A 25,655-nucleotide genomic window follows, 5' to 3' on the forward strand; every position below is an offset into this window, starting at 1 on the left:
CTTTGCGTTAATACTTTATCTTGACTGGGACGAGCATGAGCATTCCAATTATTATTTTCCTTCACATCGTTCAATACTAGTACTTTCTCTTCATTCAGTCTCAAGACTCCTTATTCACTATTAATTATTTATCTGGACTGGGTCGAGTATGAGCATACAGTAATGATTCTCTTTCTCTTCATTTACTTGCAATCTTTTATTTGGACTGGGATGAGTATGAGGATTCCAATAACGTCCTTCAGTCACCCTCCCAGGTCTCTCGATTTCCCCGTTAGCTGGTTTGCTCAGGGACTGCATTACCGGGTTCCTTGATGGGCTGGTACTTTCTCTGCCACTTGTAAGGTTGCCGACCCGAAAGTACTTCTGGTATTCTTCTCTTCTGTAGCCTCATGCACGCTCTCGCCGGTGTCTCATTTTCTGGCTTGCAATCCAAAGAAGTGGTGTCAGAGTCATTTTCGGACCAACGGGTCTGCCACAGCTTGCATATGGTCATGCCACCACTTATCTCTCCTCTGGTGTAAGGATGCCTTGCATACAATTCGGTTCTGCTCTTCTTGGCTTCTTATTGATGCCACACGTCTTCGATTTCACTCCCTTAGTCTTTGGCATTGGATGCTGCACGTCCAGCTTCTCATTCGTCTGCGAGCAGATTTGTATTTCGAGAGTTCTCCCTCTCTCGCCCTGTGTGTAGCGTCTCTCTCCCTCTGCAGTCTCTGCCTTTTCCTTTCATGACATAGATGTGGGATTTTCCCAGCGCTGTATCGCAGTCCTTTCTTTCTGTTTGCTTGACACTTTGTATGTCTCTATAACCATTTTTTTCTCTTCTCAATAGAAGGTAACTTTAGCATTAAAGGGGCCCTCAGGGTTTCCTGGTGACAGTAACACACTTCAGTATGTTCTTCATGTCTTTCTTCACTGGATGTTTTTGGAGGTATATTAGGGTTACGTTTGTTAGGGAGTTCCTCATAAGAAGGGGAGTCCTTCTCCCGAAAAGTGGAGTCTCTCCCGGTGAGGCCCCGATTGCCTCTACCCATAGGGAGGGAATTGTGCGTAGCGGGCTCACTTCCCTAGCCTCAAAGGGAAATGCTCCCGTTGGGGAGAAGTGACAGAGCCCCTGATTCGTCACAGCACTAAGAAGTGGCCGGACTATGGCAGTAGGCACTATATTACAAATAATTAAGCATTTATTAAACCATTTTCATTCATCCATTTACAACAATCCGGTTTACTACACAGTAGACCACATGACAATGCAGTGTGCCTAATGTATGTGTAATACCATTTTCTGCATGTCTTTTGGCTAAAGTTGTAATTTAAGGACATAGGGCTTTCACACCCCTGATGCTCTCAGCAGTGCAGAGCTCCTGATCAGTTTTGCTTGGCTGCGCATTTACTCTAAAGTGAAATCCACAGGTGCTCACTCTGCCCTAGCATCAATTATGCTTTTGTTTTTGCTGAATAATGAACATGTTAGATATCACCCACTTCAGATCGGAGAAGGCGAAGGTCAGAGATGCACAGAGCATGCTGCTGTTTGTCGACACCTTTTTTGTAAACAGCCTCCTCTGGTTGTACTCCTTTAGGTCATGGGAGGTGCCTTACAATGAATGATGTGGCGCTGGGAAAAGCAGCGATGTATGATTAAATGCAATCAATCATTTGCAGGCATGCTATGGATAATTAGGTTAATGTGGCCAAGTCCACAATAAGCTTCTTTTGTAAAGGTCTTTCTGTGAAGCTTTAGTTGAAAGCATGTTCCCTTCATTACTGCTTCAGTTTTGTGTTGGATCTGGTAAGATAGGATGGAGTCAGAGAAATACCATGCTCTTTAGTTGTTATGGAGACGATATATTACATTTATAACGCCCTATACAGAAGTGTTTCAAGGCCCGACAAGGGAGGGCGAAGAACAACGATATTACTAGGCCTAGTGACATTGAGATTATGCAAGTGCAGGGGTGGAGGGGAGAAGTGCCAGGGGTCGGGGGGGGACGGATGGAAGATTGACAAGTGCAGGACGGGAAATCAACACATGGAGTGCAGCCAGCAGGTGGCAAGTGTTAGACGTGCAGACAACAGGTGTCTAATAAGTGCAGGAAAGGGTGTGTAGGGTTACAGATAGAGAGCACAAGTGCAGGGGGTGCCAGGAGGCAGGGGGTGCCAGGAGGCAGTGCAGGGTGCAGCTGGACAGGCAGGGACCTGGGCCCGAATTCAGAGGGTAGCCAGGTAACCAGTGCAAGTATGAGACGGAAGATCAGCAGAGGAGAGAAAGAAAAGGCAGAAGCAAAGAGGAATGTCTTGCAGTGCTTCCGGAACTGGAGATGGTTGTGCTCAAGTTTCAGAGAGGCAGGGAGGCTGTTCCAGAGAGAGGCACCAGCTGAAGAAAAAGATCTGACCCAACGCGCTGCTTGGAGAAGCAACTGACCCTCAAGGAGTTGGAGGTGGAGGAGCAAAGAGCTTGAGTGGGAAGATATTTCCGTAGAGAGAGTTGGAGGTATTGCGGACCCCGGCCCCAGAAGGCCTTGTGGACAATGCAGAGGGTCTTGAACTTAATCCTTGCCGCCAATGGAGAGATTTCAGAGCTGGAGAGATAGAATCACTGGGCTTGCGGTCAAGGACAAGTCTTGCAGCCCTGTTCTGGATGAGTTGAAGAGGATGGAGAGTAGAGGCCGGTAGATTTAGAAAGAGGCTGTTGCAGTAGTCCAGTCTAGAGAGAACCAGAGCTCTGGAAACAGTGAGCTTCTGGGGGAAAGTAAGGAAAGGAAGGATACCTCTAAGGAGGTGCAGCTGGTAGTTTGACTTCTTAGAGACGTCAGAGATGTGAGGAGAAAAGGAGAGTGCAGAGTCGAAGATGACCCCGAGATTCTTAGTGTCACAGGTGGGAGCAGGAAGAAGGCCAAGAGTGGCCGGCCTGAGAGTGACAGGAAAGGTGCAGGTGAGCCGTTGAGGAGGATCTCTGTCTTACTGCCATTAAGGCAGAGGTCATTTGGCAGCACAACACTCCTGGATTGGGGAAAGATAATCCGGGATAAGAGAGGGAGAACAGGCGGCTGAGGGGAGCCTGAAAGCGAGCTGAGTGTCATCTGCATAGCACTTAAAGTTGGAGCAGAGAGCAGCAATGCGGGGGTGAGAGGTGCCAGGTATTCGTTGAACAGCCAGGGAGAAAGATTAGACCCCTGGGGAACACCACAGGTAAGAGAGAGGAAGGACCTAAGTTGGACCTGGGAGGACCGGTCCGAGAGAAAGGTGGTCAGCCAGGCCAGGGCCTAATCTGTGATACCTAGGCTACCCACCGGTTCAGCAGGATGGCATGATTTTTCGAGATAAAATGTGAAGCCAGGGCTGTGCAGAGGGCCTGGGAGGGGACAGGAGAGGTAGAGACTGCAGCAGGATTGGCTAGTTCCTTGCAGATTTGAAAGAGTTCGGCCGAATTGTTAGATGCTGCAGAGACGTAGGCTTGGATGTGAGCTCTCTTCTTAGTGTGGACAGAGAGTCGGTACTGCCTTTGGAGCAGGTGGCAGGCCAGTTTGTCAGAGGGTGCACAAGATGTCCGCCATTTCTTCTCAGGCACACTACACTACCATTTAAGAGTTACAAGATCTGAGTTTTACCAAGAATTGCACTTGGCTTGGGGCTTCAAGCGGATCCTCATGGGCGCGGAGAAGGTCTTGTAGCCATTAGGGAGGAGGGTGTCGGAACCCATGACAGATCTAGTCACGAACCATGTCTCGGTAAGATCGAGAACATCAAGGCAGATGTTGGACGAGTGTTTGACAGCTGAGCAAGAGTTGAGAGTGGCAATGTGGAGGTTGCCACCTTTGAAAGACTTCTGTGGAGGGGTACAGGTCAGAGGTACGCCCTGAGCAAGTGTAGAAGGAGCCCACGGGTGGGCAGAAGAGGAAGGAGGAGAGGGCAAGGTAACCAAGGAGAACTTGGACCAAAACAGTGCCATTTAGGTAAACATTAATGATGGTCTTAGTGGAGTGGAAGGGGGCCAGGAGGCCCTCCCATCGGGTGCCACCATTAATGGGAGAGGAGGAAAGGGGGAGAGCACAGAAAACATATGTGGATTCCATAGGTCTGGCAAAGTCTGTGAGGGTCCGTGAGGGTCTGTCTGGAAGGAGCCGCTGTTGTAGGTAGCAGCTATGGGGAGGCCTGGGTTGGAGACCAGGATATTCCTTTTGAATTTCTTCCTACCAGACTTAGTAAGAAGGACAGGATAGTCAATAGAGAAACAGTTAGAGAAGACAGGAGAAACAGAGCACCATAGAGGATGCAGAGGGGAGGAAGAGGGGGAGGGGCGGTGAGGGGGAAACAAAGGTAAGGGGGGAGACACTAGGTGCAGGCACAAGAGGACGGGTGAAAGCAAACGAGACAGGAACAAATTAATAAGTACACGATGGGCTTGATGAGAAAAAGAGCAGTCCTGTAGATGTGAGAAACAAAACCAGTTAACGGAGTAAGAATGAGGGAACCAGAAAGAGAAAGGACCACAACAGGGAATAACAGGCAGAGTGAAGGCTAGGTAACAGAACCATGATCAAGGAAACCCAAGGAGAAGAGTGAGAAACATACAGAATTAGGCAGTACAAGTATACAGCAGTCGAAGATATCGGACACAAGAAGGGTGCAGTCAGGCAAAGGGACATAGAAGAAGAAAAGCAGCAGATCACAGAGTAGCAACAGGGCTGAGATGGGGAAAAAGGGCAGGGGGAGGGAAGGGGCCTGCAGGTGGAGCAAGGGACATGCAGAGGATGCAGAGGTGTGAGCAAACCAAAGATGGAAGGTGCGCAAAGCACACGCAATCAGAGATTGCAAAGGAATGGCGCACACACAGGACGCGCAGGCCGCACGTAGCCAAGGATGGAAGTGGCGTGGTGCACACACGATCAATGATTGCGAGGGAACCACACAGGCAGAGGACGCGCAGGTATGGACGTAGCCAAGAATGGAAGGGGCACATGGCACACGCAATCAAAGATTGCAAGGAATGCACAGGTGCGAGCGTGGTCAACGAAGGAAGGGAAATGGCACGGAGCATACACGATCAGTGATTATGAGGGAACCACGCGGGCATAGGATGCACAGGCGCAAGCGTAGCTAAGGATGGAAGTGGTGCGGAGCACCCATGATCAAGGATTGCGAGGGAGCCAAAAGGGCAGAGGATTGTGAGGGACGCATAGGAAGACAAGGAATGTTGGGGCTAAGGAGTACAATGCACGGAAGAATGCGATGATGGAACCACACGAGAAAGAAGATGGTGTTTCTCCCACAGACAAGACTTCGGTCAGGAGAATGGTAAAGGAAAGCTTTATAAGTGTATGCTCTAGGCTTAAATGTTTATTTCAAATTAAACTCTCCTCCATTGTGGATGTGTGCCATATTCGCAAACATTTTGCCGTCAGGTCTGTGTTGCTCAATTTACTATGCCAGTTTGCGCATATGTACGCAAATATGCTTAAAACAGAGACGACACCTGTGGTATCCCCCAAAAAGACTTTTTAAATCTGGATTTTGAGGAGACATTCTTTAGCACTTACTTTTGATCATCAATAAACTATTTGACCCCTTATGGTGTTGTTCTAGTTATATTAAGCCAATAATGTGGACCAATCAGAAGAATGAATTTAATCATGTGTTGTTGTTTTGTACAAAGTTGAAAGGTTCAAAAAGATTCGAATCACCAAGTCCTTGACAGGAGTCCTCTTAGATGACTGATTTGGAACCTCTTTGCACTCTAATCCCTGTCACCCTTGTCATAGGCTGTCTGATTTAGGTTTATTAGAGACTGAATCCTGAACATTTCTGCTTTATTAGTATATTTTGAACAGCTCTGATGTTTTAGCAGCTTGAAAGTACCCTTATGTATTGATCTTGAGTTCCATTTCCTTAGCTCGATAACCACTACATACTGTCACCCAATGCCTGTGGGTCCTGCTTTAAAGCTTTGCTCGTCTGTGTGTGTGATGGGCGCCCCACACCTTTTTTTTGTGAAAGGAGATTTCCTTTCTTAAAGTGACATATCTCCCATCATACACTACTATATCAAATGCTTTTTAGACATTCTCGGAGTGAAAGGGACAGCAAACATTCTGTCAAGGGAACCGAATATTATTTAAGATTGTAGTCAATCCTCATAACCTTTATACATATTAGGTAAACATTTAATGTTTAAAACAGTTACAAAACTATCATAGTGACTAATCAATGCATAGTAATAGGATTACTGTACAAAGGTGATGAAGAACGATGGCCAAACAAGTGAAAGAATAGTTTTATTTTATGCATCCAAAGGTGGTCATAGTTGATGTCCGATTTTCCGAAGATGATAATAAAGAGGGCTGGTGAGCTTCATTATGGTACTTTGTATCATTGGCTTCATGTGATAGGGTAATGGCCATCAAAAATTTAGAAAGGGCAGTTTTATAGGGACATTTAAAGCAATATCTCTATTTTTGTGATTATAATCTTGGATTAGGTGTTCCTAGATATCTCTTCCTTACTCCGGTCATCCTTCATTTCCTTCAGCTTTGGTTCATCCAACTATGCAGTGCCCTGTATGCTGTTGTAAAGAGGTGATGCTGAATGCGCAAAACTAACAATTTGCAGTCAGTAAACCCATTTCACATTCAACAGGTATGGGTTCAATGATTTGGCCCAGTACTGTACCTCTAATTGAGTTAGACAACATTTATATACAATAACATCATATATTTTGGCAATAAGCAGTTCTATTGCAAATTAGCTGCTTTTTTTCAGATCTTTGATATTTTTAGAATCCAACAGATAAACAATATTGAAGTATGCAAGGAACGCTAGGAAGTGGGTACAAGAAACAAGAGAGATCAACACTGGAAATAAGTCCGGAAGACGTGATGGGGGAAACATAGTAGCTATCATCAGAGTCAGTCCAGCCATCAAAACCAAAGAGATGAGAAACTGAAAAAGAAGAAAACAGAAATCAGAAGTCTGTGATTGGTTACAATATTAACGTCGACTGTCTCAAACCTACACCTCAATATCTCTAGTAACACGTTCCAAGCTCTTCTAGGCTAACCTGTACAACAGGGCACACACAAAACAACACAACAAAGTAGACCTTCACGTTATTTGAGTGAATCATGTTCTAATAATCTTACTGTAGAGGGTAGCTGGTTACCATGAACACCTTCCCTCAACCTGGGACCTCCACAACATGCAACCTACAGTACTGATTCATAAACTCTTTAAATCTTAAGAGAAAAAAGCAACCACAAACATTCTTAAAGTCCAGATGGCATTTCCCTCTGAAAGTGTGATGCACTCATTGTTTGGCATGAATGATGGAACAAGAAACGCATTGTTAATTGTAATGGAAGAGGGTGACACTAACTACCATGTTGTAACTGTTTCTAAGTCTCCGGCGCCCAGTTACCCCAGGGTTCGGCGCGCGGTACAAATAAATAAACTAAACTAAACTAAACAACATGGCTCAGCTGCAAGTCTAGTGCCTTTCGTGCACTCATGTGTGAAATTGTGATGGAGCAAGAAGGGAAGATCTGTCAGCAGATGACAACACACATGTGGAGTGGTTTAAAAGGATGGCTGAATGGATTGGGAGGTGGCAAATAAAATTTAAATGAACAAAAGTTCAAAGACATGCATTAACAATATAAAAAACATTGAGAAGGGCATAATAGTGAATGAAAACGAGAATATTTTGATGTGTACGGAGCAAGCCCTAGCAGAAAAGGACACTGTACACATCACTGGTTGGACATCATATAGCAGATTGTATATATGTACCTGTGTCCATCTTTAGAACGATTGAGCAAGTTGAAACAGCTGACAAATGTAAAAAAATATTGCAAGATCCAACAAAGAAAAGACGCAACGATATACTTAACCAAATTGTGCAAACTCAGATGGGAAAGATATACAGGGCCTCATTACAAGTTTGCCGGTCCAGAAACAACGGTGCTGGTAAGCTTACATGCACTGTTGTTCCCGGACCGGAAAACTATGAGTCTGCTGGCGGGTGCCGTTTCGCCCACCAGGTCTGATCCTGGCGGGTGGAAGGGCACCCGCTAGCAGACTTTAACGGAAGCACCGGCACTGTTGCGCACAGTGTTGGTGCTTCCGTCCTTCCCATTCCCATTGAGTTCTATGGAACTCGAATGGGAATGGGGGTAACAATTGCCGCCCCCTGACTTACCGGACCGCCAGGGCTGTAATGCCCTGGTTATTCCGGCAAGTCAGGCGGCGGTAATTCATCACTAGTCTGGTGGTAGCCTACCGGTTTTACCGGCACGGCTACCGTCGGACTCGTAATGAGGCCCATAGTCTTTTTCAAAAAAAGATCACAATTCCTTAAAACAGTAAATACAGAATAACAGGAGAGTACTTCAATACAGAGCAATTACATTCGGAGACTGGTGGACTGTAAGGAGTGTATATAGCATAAATCAAGGATTTTCTCTGAGAAATTGTAGTGGCAATAAAGGCAACAACGTTTAAGAAGTATTGAGACCCTGCACAACAGAAGTTAAAAAAAGGAATACAGAACAAAGTAGAGTCTGTGGCTTGAAATGTAACAGAGGAAACTGGAACAGTACATGAGCCTGTACAGACATTGATTCTCATTCTTGTTTAGTGACCGCATCTGGAAGGAAGAGAGTCACAGCTTTCTTCATGAGATGCATATTATCAGGAATAGTACAGAAAAAAAAGCTGCTTGACCGTGGTATCAGTGGGACTAGTTTTGTGAAATCAGAAACTGGCCCAGATGAATACATTGCATGGTGTCACTATGGGACGTGGAATGTAGTTCTGATGATGTCATCAAGATGGCGACCAACTACATAAAATCTTCAATATCGCTGTTATTTAAGGACGGATTATAATTTCTAAGCTGTCATTTGCAAAGAACAAGTTACTTACCAACTGTAATGTTCTTTCGACTGGATGTTCCTCCCACATATTCCTCATTTTGTGATATTCGTTATCGCCAGCTTCGCTGCTTTGGAATTTTTTTTCTGGCAGAGGGCGCTGTGTTTGAAGTGTCGAATGTCCCTCGACGGGCTCCGTACTGTGTCGACGTCACTGTTGGTATAGAAAGCTCGAGCCGTGCCCGTTGGCATCAGTTCTGTTTTTTCGAGGAAATATTCGTGGAATACCCAGGCGTGTCCTGTGAATGATAGGCCCATCGTGAGAGGAAAGTGTAAGAAACGTATACTGTACTGTGGGGTAGGCTGGGAGGGTCGATGAGGAATATGTGGGCGGAACATCCAGTCGAAAGAACGTTACAGTTGGTAAGTAACTTGTTCTTCGAATGGATTGTGTCCTCTCACGTATTCTTCATCTTGTGATTGACTCCCATAGCAGTGGTCAATTTTGAGGTGGGAGTACTAGTTATTGTTTTCATGGACGGAATGAAGTACCGCCCTGGCAAATAAACCCTCATTGGTGGAGGAGGCATCTAAGCAGTAATGCTTGATGAAGGTATGCATTGATGCCCATGTTGCAGCCGAGCAAATATCTTTTGCAGGGACTCCCCTCTTCAAAGCCGCAGAAGTAGCCATTTCCCTAGTGGAATGGGCCTGTAGCCCATTCGGTGGGTCTTTTCCTGCTAATCTGTAGCATTCCAATATAGCTAGAATGATCCAGCGGGATATAGTTTGTTTTGTCACCGCCAACCCCAATTTATGACCTGTATAACCCACAAAGAGTTGGTTATCTTGACGTAATTTTGACATTCTTGAAATGTAAAAACTGAGGGCCCTTTTGGGGTCCAGTCTATACAGTATCTCCTCTTTTTTAGCCAAATGAGGAGGAGGATAGAATGTTGGTAAAATGATTTTTTGTGACAAATGGAAGTCAGAAACTACTTTCGGTAAGAAAGATGGTTTAACCTTAAGAACTACCTTGTCCTTGTAAAATGTGGTATATGGAGGTTTACATGAGAGAGCCTGTAGTTCACTAACCCTGCGGGATGATGTTAATGCTACAAGAAGGACAGTTTTTAGTGTTAGAAGCCTCAATGGACAGGAGTGCAGAGGCTCAAAAGTATACAAGTTATTAATTTAAGAGCTAGGTTTAAATCCCAAGTTGGGACATGAAACGGTACTGGTGGATATACATTGATAAGTCCTTTCAGGAACTGAATGATTAATGGAATTAATAAACCTCTTCCGATGAGCGCTCGAAAATGGACAGCGCAGCAAGATATCCTTTAATTGTTCCGATTTGGAGCCCCAGATTGGCTAGATGCAATAGGAAAGAAAGCACCATTGGGGTGCCACATTGAAAAGGGTCCACATCCTTATCTTTGCACCAGTTACTGAATTTTTTCCAACGGCACCGATACAAGGATTTTGTTGCTGGCCTTCTGGCCGAAAGCAAAATTACCATTACGTCGTCCAGAAGGTCCCAATCCCTGTATCTCAACCTCTCAGAAACCATGCGTGAAGGTTGAGTGTCTTGACCTCTGGATGGAGAACTCGACCTTCGTCTTGCGAGAGAAGATCCTCTCTTTGCAGAAGACGTATTGGAGGGCAGATGGACATGTCCAGAAGGTCCTCCTGGCCCAATCTGGGGCAATTAGGATCATGGTTTTCCCGAACTTTCTCAACCTCCTGATTACTTGAGGAATCACGGGGACTGGAGTAAACGCGTACAGTAGGGGGAAATCCCAGTCCACCACGAACGCGTCTCCAAGAGCTCCTCTCGGGGGAAATTCCCTTGAGCAATACTGTCCGCACTTCCGGTTTACCTCGGTCGCAAACAGATCCACTTGAGGGGTTCCCCAAAGGGTGAAGATCTCCAGAAGGACTTCCTGATCCAACTCCCACTCGTGGGAGACTGTGCTCTGCCTGCTCAGAGTATCTGCAGCCGTGTTCTTCTCTCCGGCTAGGTGAACTGCCGATAGAGAGATTCCTTCCCGTATTGCCCAGAACCAGAGCTCCATTGCTTCTCTGCACAGTGGTAGTGACCCTATGCCTCCTCTTTTGTTGAGGTAGTACATGGCCACTGTGTTGTCCGTCATTATCACGACATTCTTTCCTTGTACAGAGGGCAGGAAGGCCTTCAGCGCTAGTCTGATTGCCCTCAGATCCAACAGGTTGATGTGTAGTTTGGACTCCGATGGAGACCAATGACTGCTGATTGTCAGATCGTTGGTATGAGCTCCCCACCCCGTGAGCGAGGCATCCGTTACTACTGTTATCTCCGGCCATGGTTGCCAAAAAGATTCCCCTTTGAGGAAGTTGTTGTTGCAAGCCCACCATAGTAGATCCTGAGCAACTGCGCTCGAGACTTGCAGAAGATTCGACATACTCCCTGAGAACTGGGACCACTGAGTCCTGAGGGCCCATTGAAGGGATCGAATCTGGCCTCTGGCACCAGAAAAATGCAGGATGCCATGAGGCCGAGCAACCTCAGAAAATCGAAGGCCGGCAGATGCTGGACTTTCTGGAATTTTGTTATTATCTGCAGAATGTGGAGAGCTCTTATCTCGGGTGGCGAGGCTTTGCCCGGGGAAGTGTCCAAGACTGCTCCGATAAACTGGAGTTTTTGGGATGGTATCATGTGGGACTTCTTGAAATTGAGGGAGAAGCCCAGATTGTGAAGGAAGTGACAGGTGATCAACAGATGTTTTTGAGCTTGTTCGGGAGAACGTGCTCGGATCAACCAGTCGTCCAGGTAGGGGTAGACGTGAATCCCCCTCTCTTGAGACTCGCTGCCACTACCGCCATCAGCTTGGTGAAAACCCTCGGGCGGAGGTCAGCCCGAATGGCAGACACTCGAAACTGATAGTGAGAACCGCCAACTGCGAACCTCAGGTACTTTCTGTGCTTGGGATGGATTGGCACATGAAAGTAAGCATCCTGAAGGTCCAATGATACCAACCAGTCTTGGAGTTGGAGAGCCTGAAGGATCTGAGAAAGGGTTACCATCTTGAACTTGTCCTTCCTCAGGAACAAGTTTTTTAAGTCCAAGATGGGTCCCAATCTTCCGTCCATTTTTGGGATGAGAAAATAAGGGGAGTACCAACCATAGTTCCTCTCCGCCACAGGTACATGTTCTATTGCACCTTTCTCTAGCAGGGTTAAAATTTCCTGCAAAAGGAGCGGGTCTGGAATTTTGGTCGAGTTGGCTCCCGGTGGATGATCGTGAGGCCTTTTTAGGAAGGGAAGGCAGTAACCTTGAGCTACTGTTTCCAGTGCCCAAGCATCTGAAGTAATGCCACGCCATTCTTTCAGATGCTGAGAGATTCTGCCTCCCACTGGTGTTTTATATGATAAGGCCTCAGAGTGATTTGCAGGGGAGGCTGAGGGTAAAGATGCTGTTCCTGAAGACGGCTTTGTAGTCTTTCCTCGTCCACCACGAGTGACATTTCTTTCTTTCTTTCAAAAGGCATGTTGAGAAGCCTGGCCTGCACATCTGGTACAGAACCTGACTTTCTCAACCACGCAAATCTGCGCAGCACTGTGCTTGATGCCATGGATCTGCTAATACTTTCAGCAGTATCCAGTCCAGACTGGAGACATTCCTCCATTGCCTCCTTCCCGTCTTTGACAATATTCAGGAAGCCTTCCCTTTCCTCTCCTTCCGGAATATGTTCAGCCACCGCCAAAATGCATTCCCACAGGGTATGTGTGAACCTGGCTACGGTACAGGTGACATTGGTTGCCTTTAAGACCATGCTACCCGAAGTAAAAACTTTACGGGCCCAAGCATCAACCTTCTTATCCTCTCTATCCACAGGTATGGTTGGATATGCAGTTTGTCTCGAAGCAGTTGCAGCCTGAATAACCAGACTTTCTGGAGTGGGATGTCTATTCAGATATTCGGGATCAGAAGTAGAAGTTCTATACTTCTTAGGAAAATAGGTGTTTACCGCAGCAATGTTGTCAGGGGTTTCCCAGTTCTTTTCCACTGTTCTCTGAAGCGCCCTATGGAAGGGAGAACTGGATTCTTCTGGGGGCCCCGAACAATTATGTCCGTCATATCGTCCTGTTGAAAAGTGGGTGAGGCTCTACCCCAGCCCATATATTCTACCACTCTGTTCATTAAACTCCTGTACCCTGAATCTGCATGTTCTGCAGGGTCAGGTCTTGCAAACTCTAATTCAGGTGATGTGTCAATGCCACTAGCAGAATACAGAGTCTTGCACAGGTCTCTCATTTTAGATTCTGGGTCTATAAATTCTTCTGGAACTTGTCTAGTGCCATATTGCACTCCAAAAGGAGCGATTTCCTCATCCTCAGAGCCAGTTTCTTCAAAAATCAAAGACATAGGACCTCATTACACGGTAGGCGGTAAACCATGGCGCTATTAGCGCCATGGTTCATGCAGGTAATTTACCGGTATCGCCTTGGATGAAAGAGGAATTACCGCCCTATTCCAAGGTTGGGAAGGCGGTAATTCCTCTTTCCTCCATTGCCCTTCCCCATTCCCATTTTTGCCCCATAGGGCATAATGGGAATGGGGAAGGCGTTAATTACGGTACCGCAAATTGCGGTACCGTAATTAGCACCCAGGTCGGTTTGCGGATTCGTTTTTTAACAACTGCTAAAAGCAGGCGTTACTGTACCAACCCGCAAAGGGACCTCGTAGTAAGGCGGTAAGGGTTTACCGATACCGGTAAACCCTTACCGCCTACCGTGTAATGAGGCCCATAGACTTAAAAAAGTCTGATTTTGGTAATGGCGTAAATCTCCTCTCTTCCTCCTGAGTTTTCATCGAAGGAATGGAATGATTCTTCGAAGGAATCTTCGGCGACCCCGATAAAGTCTTCGAAAAAAGGCGTCGAAGACGTTTTAGACTTCGATATCGAAGCTGTCGGCGCCGATGGCGTCTACGAAGTTGTGGATGCTTTTGACAACTTCTGTTTTTTATAAGGTGTTGGTGAAACACTCGACTCTCGATGATTCCTCAGCGATTTGTCGACTCGAGTTTTAAGGGCTTCACCCATACTACTGGGTCTTACCGCAGTAGTTCTCGACTTCCCTGTGTCGTCCAATGGAGCGACCGGGGTCTGGCTCTAAAGTCCTCCTATTTTCTTGGGGAATCCGATTTAGTAGGGCATCGAACCAATTCGGTCGATGTAATGGATGATGATGAAGGAGATATATGTCTCCTTTTAACTTTTTTAGAAGATGAAGATCGCCTCGATCTACTACGAGATCGGGATCTCTTGGAGTGTTTTTTGTGACGTTCCGATTCTTTTGAATCGGACGATTTTTTATGTCTTTTCGACGAGGCCTTCGAAGTGGCCTTCGAAGCCTCCCTCCCCACCGCTAGTTTACCCTTCCTCTCATGGATGGCCTTCTCCGTCATTGACTGACAGGAGCCACAGTCGCTGGTTCGATGATCTGAACCCAGGCACCAAAGACAGATGCGGTGAGGATCGGTGATTGACATCTTTGAACCGCAGTCGATACACTTCTTAAACCCAGTCTTGGGTGTAGAAGCAGTAGATGATGATGACATTTTCTGACAGAAAAACTCGAAGTGCGCCGTTCTCGAGAGCGAAGCAAACAGAAAAACGGAACTGAAGCCAACGGGCGCAGCTAGAGCATTCCATACCAACAGTGACGTCGACACGGTATGGAGCCCGTCGAGGGACAATCGATGCCACGACCATGAGCACAACGCCCTCTGCCGAAAAAAAAATTCAGAAGTAGCGAAGCTGCCGATAATGAATATCACAAGATGAGGAATACGTGGGCGGACACAATCCATTCAAAATATATTTTCAGGACTAATAATGTGTACTATGAATGGTGCCTTACAGATATCCAGTTTCATATTCCACATATGATATTGTATTGTAGTGGTCATTTATATAGCTCCTTTTCCAATTTGTATGGTCTAAAAGTGCTCTGTGGTAGGAATGGCATCAGGGACCGAAGTCCACATCATCCCCCGGGCCTCCTTCGCTCTGACCGGTACACTCAGGCTACCTCGATACAAGCAGTAGCTTGTACGTTACCAATCAAAGTTTTCAGAGGAGGCGCTATTGCAGGAGACTCGATATGTACCCAGCTAGACCGAAATTTGACGTAAGTTGTTGCTGTATTCTAATGGCAGCGGTGTTGAGGCAAGCCTGGTGTTTCAGTGTAAAGCGGTTATGTGATCAGCTAGACCGAATTTGTCGTAGTCGAAGCTGCATTCAGAAGTGTGTGGATGGATAGCTGTGCCTGCAGCAGATGTCCACTGAAGTTTATACATACCTTAAGCTCAGATGGCGCTTGTCTTTGATGTCGCTGTGTCATCCGATTGTCCTTGGTGAAGAAAAGACCAGCTACCTTTGTAGACTTTTCTAGGCGCTATGGACAGGCTACCTTCCAGTCTACCAAGTGCAATAGACTCGCTGTCCTAGAACATCTTCTAGAGGGGACAGACAGGTTGCCATAGAAACTAGGATAATGGGATTTCTAAGCACAAAAGGCAGGTTACCTTTATACTTTTTACTACATATCTTCCAAGTTCTATAAACGTTAACCAAAGGAGTCTACTAAGTGCGATATCAAGGATACCTGCATATAACCACTGTGTGTTACAATGGCTAATATAAAAGTTATAAGTGCATTGGAGGCTTACCAACATATATCTTCGAGCGTCATGGATGGGCTAAACATTATAAGGCGTAAATGCTCTAAGTGTAACACATGTGTTAACCTGCATGTGCTTTCTTCTAGTTGCAATGCCAGTCTACCCTCATATCTGGGTAGAAGCCCATGGATGCCCTTAGGAGTATGTAGGTGTATAAGCGTGCTAATATAAAAAAAACAGTCAGGTCCAGTACCAAGGCCCGGGAGCAGTGGCAATCTATCCTCACAGATGTTTAAGCACAGAAGGGGCAATCCTAATACATCTTTTTGGTGCAATTAACAGTCTGTCCTCAAGGGACTACAGGTGCATTGGCCCGGTTCTCCCTTTGATACTCAGAGTTCTGGTGGATTTCATCATAAAACATCTGATATACAGCGTAAATGCACAGGCTAGCTAGAGAGTACCACACCATTCCTACCCACCTGAAATACATTGAGTGCATCACATTTCGTACCCCCAAAATCCATCAAAGTGCGTTGCATTTTATACCCCCAAAATCCATCTAGATTCGTCACATTTCCTACCCCCAAAAATCCATCTAGGTGCACCAAATTTCCTACCCCCAACAATCCATCTAATCGAACATTCTGAGTGCTTTTTGGCAATCCCCTTAGATATTTGACATGAGAGGGGCTACCAGTATGGGTCCTCTAGGTGTGCAGCCAAGGCGGGTGTAAGTAGGGGACCCCATTGCATATTTCATGTCCTGACCGGCTATCCTGAAACCTTTGATTGGTAACGTACAAGCTACTGCTTGTATCGAGGTAGCCTGAGCGTACCAGTCAGAGCGAAGGAGGCCCGGGGGATGATGTGTGATCATGTGCAAAGAGTGGTATGGGGGGGATGAGTTAGCAAGGCGGGTGGCATCCGCAAGGGTTTCTGTATACAAGGTTTTTAGTGGTACAGCAGGCTGCCGCGACAACAGCCAGCATCTGCTGTAAACCGGACTTGTTGGTGTTTCAATGGGATAGAGGCTGGTGTTTGTGAACAAGGCTATTGTGATGTAAATGAGGTGGGGAAGAGGATTTCAGGTTATAGTAGGGAATAGCCAAGATTAGAGGGCCTTTCTGAAAGCAAAGTGGTTATCAATGCAGCGGATGTGGAGAGGAAGCGAGTTCCAGATGGCAGGTGCTAGGAGCATGAAGAACTCATGGTGTGAGATGGGGGAGAAAGAGAAGACTGGCATAGAGTTGGATGTGGGTCTGGAGTCAGGTGGTGGGTAGAGAGAGGGGTAAGGGGCATCAGTGCTGTTTTAGAAAAGATGGGACAGTGTCTATCAACAGCGATATTGTGAAAGTGTTTGGACAATTACAGTACTAGTGTTATACGTTCAGTGCACTTTTTTCAATTATTAATTTTTTATATTCCTTTCAGGTACAATCGTTTGACTGAAGTTATGGAAGTTGTAACACAGATAGATCACCATCATCGTCCAAAGGCAGGTGCTCGAGTGGTATACAGAATTTTGAATTTACTTTGTTAATGCCATCAAAGGGTGGTTTTAGTTCAAAACTCAAAATCTAATGAAAAACGATGTGATGGTGTAAGAATTTGAAAATTATGTGAACAGTATTTTCAAACACCTTGCAGCACATTATGAAAATGCAACTGCAGAAGGAATAAACCAATGTAACAGGGTTCGAAATTAAGGGGAACTGGGAGCTAGTTGGCTCCTGCTTATAGCCAAGAGGAGTCTGGTTAGCTTGACACCGTGGCTAGAAATATACTTTTGGCTCCCCAAGCCAACTGATGCCAAACAAACCCACCTATGTGAAAGTAACTGTGCGTTTGGGACAATCTATAAATATACATGTGGACACATCAATACAATATTTAAAATATTTAGGGTCATAAATAATGGACAAAATTATATGTTTGCATCTTATGTGGAAGACAGATTTGCGGAACGTTGTGTGCTAGCTCTTTGTTCCCCAGTATTAGCTCCTAGTCACTGGAAAATGCTGAAAACCTGGGAGCTGCTTTTAGCTCCTGTTTATAAAATCTTAATTTTGACCTCTCATGTAATCTTGATACACTACAGGCGAGATACATAAAACAACTGACAGAACATCAAGTTGCTGGTGTGAACTCTGTGAGCAGGAAGGAGCTTCCCTGTACAAGATCCCACAGTAGCAGTAGGCAATTAAAACACAAGCACTGGCAAAGCAAACAGTTTTGCCTTTTGTGTAGGCATGGGTCAGCATTTTTCAGATACTGACATAATTGTACTACCTACCCATAAAATGATAACAGCTGTCAAATGGTGTTATTTCCTAGGTATATTATGGCTGTGGTGGGAACATTCCTACGTAGTGTCTGTACCAGAACCCAAACTGTTGGCTTTGCCAATGCTTGTTTTTAACAAAGGAATTCATTCACAGCAGAAAAGTCAGATACAAGGACACAGATATATCTTATAAATTACCTGGTGGAAGGAACACTTTAAGACATTTTTATTACACCAGAAATTGGTTTATTAATGCAATTAAGCCATTACCTTTCAGAAGTGAACAGAAAGCACAGTGCTAACTCAAGATGATATCAGGAGGATGTGTTTTGGGGCGACTAGTGACAGGTACTCAGTGGGAATGGCCAAATGGACGAGCATGGTCATGGACAGTCAATCGGTTGGTAAATAACCAAACACTGCCCACAGATTGCGTGTTCCTCCTAAATCATGTATCCCCTAACTTCACTGCCCATGACAATAGTTTCAGCTTATAGTCTGTGCTTACGCCACCACTTGAGTCACAAATAAAATGGTCTGCCACTTACCTGAAGGGCCTGATGCTAGGATGCATCCATTGCACATTGTTTGCAAGGTCGGAAGATGATTATGGTCAGCACAGTGATAATGGCCAATGGAAACTGAAGTCCAGTGGGTGTGTCAATCCAAGAGATGCTCATGCATATGACATAGTATACTACAAAGAATGCTTTGCAAAAAATGCACACAATGTCTTCGAAAGCACAGAAAACCTCCTGAAACACCACAGAAAGTGCCAGAATGGGCATATCAGGTAGAATTCAAGCACTGTTCACTAATAGCCCTTTTAGAAGCTTCGGTTGTCACAATATCAGATGCTGAGCCACACTACAAGGAAATCTAACTCAAAAGGTGTTTAAGAGGAAGGTGGAGAGAAAAACCATCTAAACCCTTATTGAAAAAGAATTTGACATGGATGTAATATTCAGAAATCCTCTCACCAAGTACCAATCACAGCACATTTGTTTGAAATCATTTAACGATGCTGCACATTCACAACATGAATTCAGATAGGAAGGCTCCATATCAGGCTGTTAGATTACTGGAGAAACCCCTCCTAGGGAAGTGGAAATTCACAGGGCCATCATGCAGGACAAAGTTATAAAAAATCAACACCTCAAAAAACTCATATCCTTTTTTCAAATGGTACGTAGTTGGGAGAAGAATGTTTGATTGTTCCATGCCTTTATATCCAAGTTTTTTTTCATACGCAAATATTTCATTTTGCATTTTCACTGTTTTTAATTCAGTGCAGCAGTAAAATGCGGGTGGAAACCCTCTGCATTCATCCCCAGAACCTACCCCTAAAAGAATTCCCTTTCTCTTACTTACCTTTTATATATTGTAGATGAATTCTGCACTGAAAGATTTGTGCAGTAAATATTCTGCAGTGAAATCACTGAGTACAAGTGTGCCGGTTGAAAATAGAAATTTGAGCCAGAAGACTGCTACTTTGTCACAAACTGCTATGTTCGAGTGCCTAACAGAAAGGCAGGTTGCAAATGGTTCCTTAACGTCAGTAAAGTTTAGACACAAAGTTTCACTTTAGGTTGATGTTGGTCTAGCAATATATTGCAAAATTCACAGTAAATTTTTGGTGCAGTTTATGCATGTTGTGAGTAACTTGAAGGTGTCTCCCTGACTAGTCCCTGGGGATCTGTCATCCAGGTGGACAGGACACGGCTATCGCTATTGGATCCTGTTCCTGGGGGTGGACCAGTGCGGGAGGATGAACTAGATGGGAGGTCCTCGGGAAGTGGAAGTGGGACACTGATGGGTGAGACGCGATATCCCCCTTCTTATAACACCTTTCCCCATCCTACCACGTAGGATACACAGAAACGCTATCCCCACCCCCTTTTCCGACACAAACACTTTCTCACACAACGGACTAACACCGGAGCCATTTACCTGAAATGTTCCAACACAAGGTTCAGGCAAAGTCAGGCAATTGCCCAGAACCACACACACCTGACGGCCCTTTCCCTTCCCCACAGGGATAAAAGGTGGAGCACAAGAACAAACTACGAGCAAGGCAAACCGCACAACGAGACAGCTAACCCAGCGCGGCAGTTCAAGAGGTGGAGAAAAGCAGTGAGAACCGAAGGGGCAACAAGGAGAGAAGCGGCCTTGCCCTTATCGACCCAGACCCACGAATCCTCCATAAAAGGAATCATAAAACCGCAAACAATAGTCAGCATGTGTTGCAGCAGATGTCAACGGTACACAGAGCCCTCCTACACTGATAATCAGGACGGGGAGAGACGCTTGGTACTGTCCTTGACTACAGAGAGAAGAAAAGGCTAGCGGTTCATCACAGCTGGTGAGTCGAAGGGAGAACAATAAGAAACTGAACTGTGTTGAACAAAAGTTGCGAATAGCAAATTAAGGGGAAAACCAGATGCAGAAGGGTGCGGCACAAAGTGGGTGCTCACTCAAAAGACTTAGGTTGATTCCCCTATTGATGAAACTACTGATACCAGGAGGCCTTAGGAGAGCCACAAGAAAAAGGTCAAAGTGGTCATACAGGGGTCTAGCAAAACCCCCCTGTACAGTCGAAAGTCTTTGACTGGTAAGTAATTGTAAAGCTAAGGGAAATGAATCCCACTTAGTGATAAAGTAGAAGGAACTGTGTGTTGACAAGAGTGAACCCGACAGAGGGAAGTCCACAATGGATTCTTTAAAAAGACATTAAAACTTGTGAATGCATCTGGTGAAATCTTGTGACTAAAAGCCGTAGTGAACCCGACGGAGGGAGGCGGCTATTCGAGAGGGGTCTGAGCCCTGAAGAGGGGATCAAGGGGTGAACAGTTATCACCCAAGGATGAAGAGTTACCAATCGACATGCATACAGAAAAAACTTTTGTTTTTGTTATTTTGAATATAAGCTGTAGTGAACCCGACGGAGGGAGGCTGACATTCGAGAGGGGTCTAAGCCCGGTAGAGGGGGACCCAGATGTGAAAGCCCTTACCCAAGGTACATGCAGAGAGGAACTTTCTGTTTTGTTACTTTTAACCCATCAGGTCCTCGGACGCAAGAGACTTTTTTGAAGAAAAGAGTCTTAACTACTGAAGATACCCGATACCTGAAAACTTAACTGTAGTCCCGTGCTGGGAAAGTTCGAGAGCGTGCTGTGCTCAGGAGTCCCGCCTTGTCACGTGCTCAAAACATGGGGAAGGGAAACCCCTGACTAGAACATCCTGACTTATCATTTGTGAACACTTCTTTCTTGTGAACACTATCCCACACTTTTTTACATTAAAGCATAAGGATTGGCAAACATTTTTTTTGTATAGACCTTTTTATTTGACAAGACGCCACTAGCACTGCCTTAATATTATTTGATGGTCATAGCTTGCTCCCATCTTAGATTTAGGTTTAGATTAGGCATTTTTCCAACCTACCTCTACAGTTTAATAAACACCCTTGAACTGTGATCATTTGTGTCTGTCTTTACTGTTGGCACCATGAGTTCCTTACAATGGCTTGGGTTCCTCAATCAGCTATAAGTATCTCCAACCTGGGACAGTGTTGGCTAATGAAGTTCTATGCTGCATGGAAACAATGGAAGAGTATATGTACCACTGAACCTTGTTATGTTATGATAAATTTACACTGTCACTGCTGCCATTTCCATGGTCCCCAGGGCCTCATGTGGCTCTTTAAGAAAAGTGGGTGGGGTTGGTTAAAGAAGGAAGAGGGATTGGATAGCGAGTGTGCTCTTTTGTTGATGCTTGCAGAACCAGGAGAAACTGGTGTCTGTGCATGTGAGCTTTCTGGGTGTGCTTTGTGGTGTGCACTGGGCTTGTTATGTCCAGAGGAGTAGCGTCCAGTCTCTGGGATGTTTGTTGTCTGTAACTATTTGGTCTTGTGGCATGGTTTGCGATGGATGTGTGGTTTGCATGTTTCCTGGTGTGTCAGGCCCTTTTTGGCATGGCTAGTAAGTCTTAGTTTTTTAATTGTAACTGTATTTGGAATGGATTGTGTCCTCCCACTTATTCCTTATCTTATGGTATTTTCATATCCAGCTTCAGAAATCTTTTCTAGCAGAGGGCCCTGTGCGTCGATGTCTGTCGACTCGATGTCGACATCATCAATGGTAGTAAGCGCGTACAGTGACCGTTGCCTTCAGTTCTGTTTTTCTGCTAAAGCTACCGCTTCGAATACGATGCGCTTCAGTTCCCTATCGAGAATCTTCAAGTAAAGTCTTAAAAATGGGATCATCGTTGGCGTCTTTGACTCTGAGATCTGGGGTTTAAGAAGTGCCAGGATTGTGGTGCAAAGATGCCCCTTTACGGACCCCCATTGGGTGCGTCTGTGGTGCGTCGGTTCCTCGCACACTACCTTCGACTGCAAGGCCTGCCTATTGATGACGGCGAAAGCCCTGAAAGAGCGAAGAGGAAAATGAGTGGCAGGTAGGTCAAAATCCCTTTCGACGACCGCGTCGAAAAGACATTCTTCAGACGAGTCGAGAAATATTTCTCCTTGTTGTAAAAAGACAGAAATATCGGGATCATGCAGTGGTTCTCACCACTCGTCATATTCACAACGTTCAAAGAAAAGGCACAATAGGTCGCTGTATCGTCGTCGAGTTCCTCCCCAGAGCGGGTAGAATTCCTGACGAAATCAGCCTCTCCAGCTGAGTGGGAGAAGTTCAGAGTCAAAATGATGCAAGTATTCGAGAATGCGGCCTTGACCCCCTTGAAGACTTATGAAAGCCATGCCCAGGTCGAAAAACTCGACAAGAAAAAATATAAGGGCAAAACCTGTGCACCTTTGGGGCCGGCAGGCAATTAAAAATCTACTTGAGAGCGGTCGAAGGCTCCCTCGAGTTGAGACAAATCATCGGACCATGACAGGTCCTCGACGCCAAAAGCGGCAGACAAGTCTGCGACGCCGAAAGCATCGAAGCCCTCGACGTCGACGCCATCGAGGATCACAGAAAAGGTGTATACACCATTACTGACAATAAATCAGAAAAAGGACCAGTGGGATAGGGAATGGTACATATTATACATTTATTTTTTCATGAATACCAATAAATCTGACTCTTTAAATTACCAATTTAATTTATTATCATATACAAATATAAAATACCATTTCTAAACATATCTCAAAATCTTATTCCAATTCAACTCACACACATTCACTCCTACCATCCATTCAATGGGGGTCATTACGACCCAGGCGTTAACCATGGCGCTATTAGCGTCATGCTTGACGCCGGTATTTTAACGACTGCGCCATGGTGGATGGCGGAATTACCGCCCCATTCTAAGGTTGGCGGGGCAGTAATTCCCCATTCACCATTGGCCCTTCCCCATTCCCATTTTTGCCCCCATAGGGCTAAATTGGAATGGGGAAGGCGGTAATTACGGTTAAGGTAGGGACCCGCAAAGGGACCTCGTAATTAGGCGATAAGGGGTTAACGGCGCCGCAACCGTTTACGGCGCCGTTAACCCCTCACCACATGGGTCGTAATGAGGCCCAATATCTTAAAACATGTATAAATCACACTTGGTTTGTTAACCCATTGGGTCAACATACAATTTAATCCACAGTACAATTGTCCTCCACCTCCGTAGCAGATGGTACTATTTGTTTTTATTCAATTCCACAGAGTCAGAAAAGTCTACATATGTTTCGATTGACTATTTTGACTGCCATAAATTCGTCCACTCGATAAAGCAACCTTCTTCAGGACCATATTTGGGAATTAAATCATTCCCATTTAACCAAGTAGGGTGAGTTACACCACTAGCAAACGCCAATCGCAGCGTTTTTATTATCTCTATCTTCTCGCCCAAATATATCATTAACAATTTGAGAGGGGTTCTCCATAGCCCAGTTGAATCTCTGCAATTAGCACAGGCCCATCATCTTCTTGTATATTACTTGATATCAACCATACTCTTTAGAATTTAGTCATACACTGCCTTAAAAAGTACTCTGGGCTTGCACAGCTCATCCTCTGTGTCATAATATGATGATAGTGCTCGTCTGGGCCCTGTGCAGGCATTTCCCCCAGTGACGTTGGTGTGACGTCACTCCAGTGATAATAACGGGGTTAATGCCCTCGATCTTTAGTCGGATCTCGCACAGGGATCGCGGGTGGATCACTGCCTGTGATCGTGGCAGGAAGTCTTCAGGTCATCTTTGATGGCTTTGCGCGGTGATCTGGGGGGGAGTGGTGGGGGTTCCTTTCCGCTCTACTGCTAGCCCCCAACCCCCCAGATCACTGACCTGACCCTAATGACCATGCTGAAGGGTCTTAAAGGCAATTAATGTTGAAAGTGGTGGAATATAACAAAGTTACTCACCGTAGTGACTGTCTTACTCCTAAATCCATAGTCCTAGTCCTAGTCCATAGTCCCCTTTCCTACATACTTTTAGGACATTACGTCCAGTGGGATGGGACCGGAGCACTTTTGTAAAAAAGCATCAAATTGAAAAATGTGTCCTTCTCTTTTAATGCGGGGTACCGCACGCGGCTGTAACCCCACCCACCTTAGCTCCGCCCGCGCATCGCCCTTCAGTCCTTTTCTATCGTCAGGTCTGAGACCTTTAAGAAATAATAGAGGATACTTATTAGAGGGGACGGCGGGCGGGCGTATGGAGGAAAGGGGACTATGGACTAAGAGTAAGATAGTCACTACGGTGAGTAATTTTGTTATACTCCTACGTCCCTTCCCCTTTCCTCCATACTTTTGGGAGATTACCAAGCACTCCTTACAGGAAATACGGGTGGATGGAACCTCCTTACTGAAAAAGGTTTTAAGAACAGCCTGGTCGAATTGAGCATTGGATCTGGAGCCAAGGTCTAAGCAATAATGCTTACCAAAAGCTGGTGGGAAAGCCCATGTAGCTGCTTTGGCAACGGTTCGATGTGCTTACAGAGCGACCAATAGATAGGAGGCAATGAGGGGAAAGCATAAGCTTTCATGTTGACCCATAAGCTGCAAGGAGGACCACCTCTGGCGTTTCCCATTGCTGGAAAAAGTTGGAGATGATATTGCTGTACATCTCACACTGGTAAAGGATGCCGACTGGCGACTGAATTAAACTGCGGTCACATTGAGGTGACCCGGGATGTGTGGAGCCTGGATCCAAAGAATATACTGGGTGGCCCAGCACAAATTTGTATGACAAGATCCACAAGGAGAGGAGAGTCTGTGTCGCCCTGCTTGGCGTGGCCGGCTGAGTTTGCCCTGCCATTATCACACACCAGGGGTGAACTGCGTCACAGGAGCAAATGAAGCAATAGTCTCCATAGAGGAGTCAGGGGCCTGGCGTGCCATCCTAGCCCTGAAACAAGGAACCCCGGCAGAGCTGGTAATGGCAGATCTAGGGTGCTACTCGACACGTCAGTGGCTCAGAATTAGCCTCTAGTAAAGGATCCTTGGCAGAGCCGGTACTGGAAGGTCTGTGGTACGTGACCGACTTCTTTCGCCGCCCCCCCATACAGAACTGGTATCACCATGACTGTGCACGCGGAAAGGCTTAGGGATATACCTCAGAGCCAGGACCCACGATGAGGGACTCTCAATTCTGTTGGTGACCGATTTAGCCCCAAGCAGGAGAACCTCTGGTTTAAACCTAGTCTTATAGCCACCTCGGGAGGGGCCTTGAGCCAAGACTCGGTACAGTTAGCTCTAGATGGAGAAGCCTCAGGGCGAACCCTGGTATCCAAAGCCACAGCAGAACTGGGGTCAGCCTTAGCCCCAATGGGGAACCTTGGAAGAAGATCCTGTATTGGGAGACCGTTGCGTCTTGCTGAGCCGAGACCAAAAA

General features: G+C 45.8%; 1 protein-coding gene across 2 annotated transcripts in view; it reads right to left on the bottom strand.

Annotated features, from left to right (window-relative positions):
- Positions 1-6,262: 6,262 nt before the first annotated feature.
- ALG6 (ALG6 alpha-1,3-glucosyltransferase) overlaps positions 6,263-25,655 on the bottom strand; it is a 908,528-nt gene continuing 889,135 nt past the window's right edge. For both annotated transcript variants that reach the window (XM_069642009.1, XM_069642008.1), the window contains one exon: positions 6,263-6,939. In XM_069642009.1, the coding sequence (XP_069498110.1) occupies positions 6,742-6,939 (198 nt within the window). In that variant the 3' untranslated portion in view covers positions 6,263-6,741. The remainder of the gene's footprint in view (positions 6,940-25,655) is intronic.

The sequence above is a fragment of the Ambystoma mexicanum genome, chromosome 1q, assembly GCF_040938575.1.
Source record: "Ambystoma mexicanum isolate Mex_15411 chromosome 1q, UKY_AmexF1_1, whole genome shotgun sequence".
Taxonomy (NCBI): Eukaryota; Metazoa; Chordata; class Amphibia; order Caudata; family Ambystomatidae; genus Ambystoma; species Ambystoma mexicanum.